The 9,360-nt window shown below is 37.6% G+C and overlaps 1 protein-coding gene across 1 annotated transcript in view; it reads right to left on the minus strand.

Annotated features, from left to right (window-relative positions):
* Positions 1-545: 545 nt before the first annotated feature.
* The window catches only part of LOC137980294 (stAR-related lipid transfer protein 5-like), a 10,083-nt gene continuing 1,268 nt past the window's right edge, over positions 546-9,360 (minus strand). Inside the window, exons 2-9 of the mRNA XM_068827692.1 lie at positions 8,384-8,424; positions 7,468-7,557; positions 5,566-5,720; positions 4,979-5,013; positions 3,552-3,662; positions 2,909-2,949; positions 1,382-1,476; positions 546-903 (exon numbers count right to left, since the gene is read on the minus strand). Coding sequence (XP_068683793.1) covers positions 701-903; positions 1,382-1,476; positions 2,909-2,949; positions 3,552-3,662; positions 4,979-5,013; positions 5,566-5,720; positions 7,468-7,557; positions 8,384-8,421 — 768 coding nt within the window. The 5' untranslated portion in view covers positions 8,422-8,424 and the 3' untranslated portion in view covers positions 546-700. The remainder of the gene's footprint in view (positions 904-1,381; positions 1,477-2,908; positions 2,950-3,551; positions 3,663-4,978; positions 5,014-5,565; positions 5,721-7,467; positions 7,558-8,383; positions 8,425-9,360) is intronic.

The raw sequence follows: 9,360 nt of genomic DNA on the forward strand, positions 1-9,360 counted from the left end.
ACCTCAGAGATGTTTAATTACTAACTTTACTACCCTCGTTTTCTCAATTCGTACTGTAAGTTAAATCCCACTGATTTGTGGATCAAGCGAGAAGCGCGGGGATCATAAACCAACGGAAAAAAACTCCCATAACTTACAATACCAGGAGCTTATTTCCTGACAATAAAGTCTCTGTTAAGAGCCTGAAGGCCCATTAAGGCCGGCGCTTATCTCCGGTTTCCGTAGCATGAAGCGACTAGGAGTATTTATGCTCCCCCCTGGATGGGATGCTAGTCCATCGCAGGGTTACCCCCAGCATTACGCCGGTACCCATTTATACACCTGGGTGGAGAGAAGCACCGTGAGAGTAAAGTGTCTTGCCCAAGAACACAACACAATGTCCCCGGTCTGTTCCTGACAATACGGACCTCGAAATTCATGTTATTTTATAGCCTCCTTAAATAAAGGAGTTGAAAAGACTAAGGATTTCTGCAAACTGTTGCTAAAGGTGTCACAGCTTAAATACTTATCTGTCCTTATCTGATAATAAAAGAAAATAAGGAATGTAACTGCAAAAAATAGTTTTATTCCTTTTTTAAATTACACAATTTGGCTTTGTAGCCAGACACATTTTCATTGGTACTGGTAAAAAATTACTCATGCATGCCCAATTTGCATCTCTTTAGCTGCATTCTAACATGGATTTGTTTTCTCTTTGCTTTTAGTTTCCTCCTCCAATTCTCCCTTCTTTGCCTTTTTTAAATTCCTTTGCTGTGTTAACACTTTGCTGCATGATGGAGGACTGGTCTTCATTTTTGGCCACTAGATCCTTTTGGTAGAGAGCTTCTACCTTTTCACGAACCACTGCCACAGCCTTTGGTTGAGATAAGGTCAATCGGTTTGAAAAAGAAACCGGGAAATATCCTGAAGAGAGTCAAAAAACACCTCCTTTTTAGAACGATTTGAATAAAATCAGCCAATCATAATTTGGGGCACTTACGTGCTGCAGAAACGGAAGGCACACGAAAAGGTGTCAGTTTGAGTGCCACTGGTTTCCATTGCTTACTTCTGGATGATTGGGTGCTTTCAATTCAGTCAAAAATTCCAGAAATTTCAAGTAAAGAATTGAGTGGAACATAAATTTTTCAGAATAAAATTAAAGAATTTTGTGTGCACCTCCTGAGGTTGACATGACTTTCCAGAATATAGAAACAACCAGAATTTACATTCCAATGCATACGGTGCATACAAAGTGCCATCAGTGTAAAATGTATGGATTTGTGAATAACAGAAAGCACCCCTATTATGACTTTCCAGGAAACCACGAATAACAGTGCAAACTGAATTTGAATTTCAATTGCATTTCTCACACAGTTTGCTAGATTCGCATTCACTATAATACCTTTCAAATCCACACGTGTTATGTAGGTCACAAGACACTTTGGAGGATCAGAACTAAGTTCTTTGATCACAAAACCACCAAGTAGGATTTCACCTCTGAAAACATAAAATGCAAAAGATAAACTATTTCACTGTCTCAGAGGTGTGGCACTCCTCAGCTTTTGCAAGCTGGCAATGTCACAGACAAAAATGTTTTGAAAAGTTACAGAATGAGGATGTTTATACTCGGCAGCTCTTTTCCAAGGGTAAAGGGTCAAAGGGTAACGGATAAAGGGCTAACCAGTATTTATCTCACAAAATTTAGCATTTTAATTTCTTTAATTTTCAACAACCTGACCCGTGACTTAAGAATTACCACAAGCGATATTTCCTTTTTGCTCTCATTTCGTCTTCGTCTTTCAGGTTCCTTGAAAGTTATAACAAAACTCACATGTAGTTCAATTTACCCACTGGGAGGTGACAACAATTTACTTACATTTACTACGACTTGGTAATCTAAAGAACAACGCAAGTTATGAAGTAAAGAGAGCGGGTTTTTGTTTGAGTGTCGTATAAGTGCTGAAACATACGCAATTTATAAGGTCACTCGGAACTCACGAAGCAAATTAATGCATCGAATGATGAATGGCAGTCTTTATTGCACACTAGCGCGAAATTTCTGTAGGCAATCAGCAAGCTGTGCAAATCCAAGTCAATTCCAAATTCACTTTAGGTACTCGAGTAAGACCTCTGTCCATCTCGCTTGTCAAAAAAGGTTTGCAAAGAACACAACATAGTCTACAATACAGATACAGTGGACCAGGCAGAAAACATTGACCTTATCTGGACGGGGGCATCTCTCACTTCCTAAAATAAAATTGTAAACTGTGTAATAAGCAGTCTGGCTAAAGTCCCCCGAAAAACATTGTAAATTAGTCCTGAAAAGCCCCGAGGGGAGAGACTAATAGCTTCACTCACTCACTTTCACTTCACTCCCTGTTCTCTCTGAAAAGTTTTCCTTACACAGACAAATTAATTATGAGCACCAGATATTATTCGAGAAAAAAATGTCATTTCGAACACGGGTTGCTGCTCAAAACCTCGCCCGATTGGGGTTTAGTTCACTTAATAGGCTAACTTACTCACTTACCCCAAGAAGGGTGTGTTCGGTTGAGAAACTTGGGGGCGGCAGGTATTTTTTGCAGGTCGCAGGTTGCAGGTTTGGATTTGGTCTGCTGTGTTCCCTTACATAGGGCACCCATAATGTTGCTTCCACAAAAAGATTAATCATGAACAAAACAATTTCTTGGACCATGCAATCGAGTTCTTGCCATTTCAACAGTGTGTAATTGGAATTCATGGCTGCGGCAAGCACTTCAGCAAAAATTTTGGTTCAAAATATTACTCTTTACCCTTGGAAAAGCACTGCCGGTTTATACTTGGCCATACATTTAAATTTTTGCTTACAAGACTTGCATTTGCCCTGTTAAATAGGCATGAACTCTACTTCAAGGCAACTGCAAGGAGTATTAAGTCAATGAAGACCCACCTGACCACTCCCTGCTTTTCAGGACATTTTTCAAACTCCACCTGCAAAGCATTAAAAAAACATGTTGCGACCACAAAGCATTCAGTTAAAAAGAGAGTTGTTAATAATATCATTGTGCGTTGGAAGTAATTACAAAGTAGATATTGCTGCACGGTCTCAGTGATAATTTGTGACTTGTACAAGTCCATTGTGTCTGCTTTAAGACATATGTAATGTGCTTTGATTCTAATGGATCATATACACACTATAAATGTTTTCACCTTTTGTTGTCATATTTAATTACTTTGAATTTGGTTATTTTTTTATTATTTTGTTTTTTTATAACAGACACAATACATAAGCAATCAAGTTACTAACAACAAACACAATACATACCTTAATTAATTATATAGTGTTTCCTTTTTCGTTTACTTACACAATACCTAATCACATTACAATCCTACTAATCAAATTACAATGACTTCCTAAACCAACTGAATTTGGTTATAATCAAGACAATCAAATGAAATTAATCACTGTCTGTGGAATGACGCCTTTTTTATGTTAAAATGGTCATTGCAGACTGTCACAGTACATTGAGGAAGCAATAAATTATACATTCTGAAGTCAAAAATTTTAAATGCAATCTACTGTATATACTCACACCCTGATATGCATGGCAATATATTCCCTCGGACAGCTCCCTAAGTACAACTAAGTTACAGAAGTCACGACCGCTTGCAGGCCAGACAGCCTTAAACTCTATTAGGGACACCTAATGGAAAATAAAGTGTTAAAGTGCCCCTGTGATCAAAAAAACCACTTCCTTTTTTCCTTCAGATTTTAAAAGTGTGTTTGCTTAACACCTGACTGGCAAAATTTTGAACTTTGATTTTTATCCAAAGGCCATTTACTTTGAGTGTAAGTTTTGGATTTCACGGTCCGCCAGTACTCACGTTCAAAACTGACCGATTGGACCTCAGACGGTTGGATCCAAGGAAAAGTGACGTCAGAGGCTCACTAACTTAAAATTTCAGCTTGTGAACGCAGCTTATTATATATGCAAAGCGTGAGTTTAAAAGTCTGAAAGCCAAAAACCCCCGTGCTGCATATTAATTCTGTGGGCGTACACACGTGTTGCATTCTTAAACTAGTGAGCCTTTGACGTCATTTTCTCCTCGATCCAGCTCTCTCAAGAACATAATGTTAGTAATGGCGGACCATTAAATAGGAAAATTACAGTTAAAATAAAGAGGTGACTTTTTGAAATCAAGGCTTAAAACGAGGGTTACTTAGTGTTTTGTTAACATAGTTTTGAAATCCAAAGAAAAATATGAATTGATTTTTTGGTCACAGGGGCACTTTAAAATATTAGTTTCTTTTTGTACAATGGTGTGACTTACATTCCTCGTATCAATAAAGCAAAGCTTTTGTCTTTGTCTTTTAAACAAGGTTATGGAGTGCTACATTAACAATAATAATAACTTCATTTGTATAGCGGGTATATACAAAGCTAAATATATAATAATTTAAACTAAATTAAGTATAAACTTAAAAGGTAAAAATAACTACCAAAAAGCAATTCTAAAAAGATGAGTTAAACACAAAGGACTTCACTTAATTTCAACTGGCAAATCATTCCATAAATTGGGCGCAGCAACTGAGAGGGCTCTGTATCCATATGTTTTTTGATGATATTTTCCTTGGTGGATTATGGTAGACTAAGAGTTGACTTATGTAAGAAGGTGCTGGGTTATTGATTGCCTTGTATGTCAGTAATAAAACTTCAAATTGTATAAAGTAATTCGCTGCTCCATCTTGTGACAGATGTGAGCTCAGTCATCAGTTGGTCAGAGTGTTGTGGGATCTTGTATGCTTTTTAACTCTGGGTGAGGGATTTGGTAGAATAAAAATACATTGTAGTCTTATAATCTCAGAAAAAGACTTCTCCTACATCATGAAGTGCTTTAATTAAAATATTTCTCTGTAATCCAGCTGCACAGCGTGACACAAAACATCTGTGATGATTCCCTCCAGTACGTAAGGCCATCAGCCCTTAGATAACATGAAATATCAAGATAATAATATTACCTTTGTGAGTGGGTCAAACACTTCTACATATTCACCTATAAAGCAAATTTTTTTTTTCACAAATAGTGAGATTAATGTAGACAAGAGTAAGACAAGAGTATGTGATGCACGCATGGGGGAACAACAATAATTATTATTATTTACATGTATCTGAAAGACTCTTCCCAGGATCTACAGCCCTCATTTCATCCAAAAAGATTTCATTCAGCTAAGATCTTGTGTCCAGAAATTCAGCTAATTGCATGATATATTATAACATACAGTTAGTGTTGGGGTTTGGGTTGTTCTTAGGTCACAGTCATCTGAACTGTTCATACAGTATTTGATAATTTGGAGTAAACTAAGTGGTGAGACATTATGCCTTTATTTATGGACACAACTGACATAAAAGTTAAGAGAAGAGGACCCTTTGAGATGCTTACCAAAATCAGCAGTCATCTAATTGGGTGAAGTTTTGGACAGTATACTAGAAAGTTGCCGAAATATTAATATAGAGTGTCATGGTATCATCCCTGATGAGCACTCACGGCCAATCCACTTTAAACATCTCAGGCATATATCTACAATAATAATAATTTAAGTGTTACCTTTGACATACATTTCATCCCACTCATGTCTGAATGCAAATGAATGTACATAGGTCAAAATAAAAAGAGCAGGAGCATTAATGACTGAACTTCCTTTAAAGGTGTCCCAAGGTCTCTCCCCTTCTTGAGCTGGTCTCTTAGAAATCTCCACTCCTCTACAAAAAAATCAAAGAGAACAACATTATTTCCCAATAATTATGGATTTAACAGCTGGTGTGCATGTTGTGGTTTAATTTTCTTCTTAAATCAGCTAATTTTTTAAGACCGTAGTTTGTCAACATTTGCCATTGTCATTGACAACATTTGTTGTTAACAAAGTATGGTCTGGCATCCTGGCAGGGCTCAGTTTGTTAAACGGGGGGTTACAAGGCCAATTCCAAAGGTTGATGTGTTCAACTTGGCTTGTCCTGTCATCTTTTCAAAGGTTTTTCCTTTCAATTGAGTGAACAAACTACTGCCTGAGGTCGCTCCCAGTGCTGCTAAATGTGTTGATGGTGGGTTGAAATGAAAGGTTAATCTTTGTCAATTATTGATTCTGATGTGGAATTGTAACGGTGGGACTCAATTTTGTGGGTTCCCCAGAATGGAGTGTGCAGCCTTGGGATTTAGAATACCATTGGCAACCTAGAAATTGAAAAATGGCTCAAATTGTGTTGAATCTGCCGTGGATAAAAACCACGAAGAAAGGAAGCTACCCACAATGGTAATATGGTAATGCACCAATCAACTCGAAACTTCAACATTCCCCCCCCCCCCCCCCCCCCCCCCCCCCCAGGCAAACCTCGGGCATTTGAACTTTTGAAATGGTGTTCAAATGCCCTACCCTATTGTCAGATTTGTCTGTCTGTCCCCAACTTTTGAAGACCTTTTTTGTAAGCTAATCGCTCATAAATGCTATATCTCTTCCATCTTGTCCAAAGTGTTTTATGACTGTAAGCGACTTTGGTGCCCGAAAAAGATTCATTAAACCCGACACTTCCGGCTCAATTTTCCCCACCCCACGGCGGCAAAGGTCAAATTCCCCACTCCCAGGGCAAAGAAGGTAGTCAAATGCCCGGGGTTTGCCTGGGGGGATGTTGAAGTTTCGATTTGATTGACGCATAAGGCTTTTTAATTGAGATTTTTTTTCATCTACACTGCACATGTAATTATCTTTTGAGTCTTTTATCAGGATCCCACCCAAATCGCCGGGGGGGCTCCCATATAGAAAGGGGAGGGATGCTCGTCGTTTCGCTTAATCCTTTGACGTCCAAACCAGCCTAAACAGGCCAGACTTAGTATTTTACTCAGTCTAACGCCAGACGATTTCAATTTCGGATTTTGGTTTCATTTAGGGTGTTCCGGGCAAAACGCCATAATATTAGCCGTGAAGGTCTCTTTTAGGGTTAAAAGTGTCTATTTACTTTGGGGATCAAAAAAAGCCTGGGCCACGCCCAGATTGATCTCCTTTAAGGGGGTTAATTTAAAATTTTTGACAAGAATCCATCCCCTTTTTATATGGGATTCCCGCCGGTCCAAATCCTTATATTTTTGTCCGCCACGTTGACTTTCCCTCAGACTGAATCAGATTTTGGGGTACCTGTGCAGGCATTTGACTTTTTGGCTATTTTAGTGAGATGGTTTTGTCAAAACTACCAAAATCTTGAATCACTCCAATTTATTCTCTTGAATATTAGTGGTGAATTTAGAATTTTTTAAAGTTTTTGTCATGACTGCTTATTGAACAGGGTAATGATTTCATGGTTGGGTATATGCCACATTCCCCATATGGTCAGTTTTTGGCTTCTTCTTTCCAAGAAATTCTCTATTTAGACCATTTTTTCCCTATCGGCACTTCAAGTTTGGTATGATTTGCAGTTTCCAAAAAATATATATATCATTACAACGAAAAAAACAGCTTACTTTTCATTTCCAACAGCTATCCATCCATCTGTTCCCTGTTTTGCTTCAAACACTTTCTTCAGTCTCTTCAGCAAACCCTCTTCCACTTCCCTATTGCATGGAAAATAAAGACAACATTTTGTAGCCTACATGGACATTCAGTTTGGCAGGCCCTTTATACCATTCGCAAGTGCTAATGTCACACACATGTTGTCCTATTAAAGTCAAAATCCCTGTTTAAATGTCAGACATGTACTTCTCAAACTCATTAATAATATATATAAATAATTTATTCATACACCAAAAACAAAAGAAATCACTTAGTCTACTGTGGAGGAAGTTTGGATATGTGGTCTTAATTAGCAAAACATTTTTGCCAACTTTGATCTCAAATATCTCCTAAAATACTGAGAAACAATATCAAGCACTCAAAAGTGTTTCATCAGATATTCAAACACCTCGAACTGGGCCTTAGCCCTCATTATTCAACTCACTTCTCAGTGTTTGGATATCCGCTGAAAGCCTCCTTCTCATGTTTGATATATTACAAGCATAATGTTACACAAGAGATTTTTAAAACCAGAGCAGGGCTGAAAATTGATTAACATTTAGGGACATGTATAACAGCTAGTTTCAGGTTAGAAGACAGAATAGTTGAAAAGTAATTACCGGTACCTTATTACATTTCAACCATTCACAGCAAATAACAAAGTTATATTATTAGTTTGGTATTTGTTTTATGACACTCTATTGAAATGATCAAACTGTAATTACTATCCTTTACTCTATTTCCTTCAGGCGTGTACCTCCAAGGATAATGATACTTTTCTTGAAAGTAATCCATACTTGAAGAGCATCAGTATTTATCAGTTATATATCATCAATGTGATGCACAAGAAAAAGATTTCTTAGGAGAAAACTTCACAACATGCCTCACCTGCTCAAGAAATCATACTTTAGTTTTCCATTCTCCATGACCTGTGTGATTAATTTCAAAGTAATAATGTTGAAACCCCTTACCTCTTGTATCGTTCTAAATTCTCGGTTTAAATCTGTATTTGGCAGAAGATGCCCTTGCCAAACAATAAACATGTTGAGAATATTAATGCATGGTCACCAAACAAGACGCTAGGAGTTACGGGTAAGAATATCCAGAGGTAAGTTCTTTTTGCTAGACAACCACGAAGAAATTGAAATCAAGCAGGTAGACGAGGCAAACCTAGAGAATGGATTAGCTTAACCCCTAAATACCCCACCTCTTAGGGCGAGTTCGATTGACACTATTCCGGAATAAGAATACATGGAGTGATGATTAAAACGGAAAGTTTGGCGCGTTTCGAAGCAGCAAGGATGATAAAAATATGTTTAAAATAGTATTTTAGCAGTTTTTTGACAATTTTAATGTGAATCTCCGTAAAAAACGAAGGATTTCTAACTTATATTCCATGTATTCTTATTCCGGAATACGGTCAATCGAACGCACCCTTAATATTTGCGTAAGAATAACACCCTTTCAGTATAGGGATGATATCTGTAATACAAACATAGCTTTTGGTATACAAATTTTCCAACCACAGGAACAAAAACCTTACATTCGACAGCCAATGAGGATCTGGTTGGAACATCAATGAACAACAATTCAACAAAGTGGAGGTGGCTAATGGTGGATATTAGGGAGCTTTAGCAACGACGACGGGAACAGCAACGAGAACGTCATCACAAAACACAAATTCTCATTATTGTAATCACTTTACAACTATTCCAAGTTTTTTAATGCGAGAAAGTTATGGCAGTCCCTCAGGAATGAAAACGTTATGAGCTGCGCTTTATTTAGGGGAGAAAATGAAAATTTATCTTCAAATGCTGACGTCCTTCACAAAACCTTGAAGTTGGTCATTTCATTACAAATTTGTG

The sequence above is a fragment of the Montipora foliosa genome, chromosome 12 (assembly GCF_036669935.1).
Source record: "Montipora foliosa isolate CH-2021 chromosome 12, ASM3666993v2, whole genome shotgun sequence".
NCBI classification, from domain to species: domain Eukaryota; kingdom Metazoa; phylum Cnidaria; class Anthozoa; order Scleractinia; family Acroporidae; genus Montipora; species Montipora foliosa.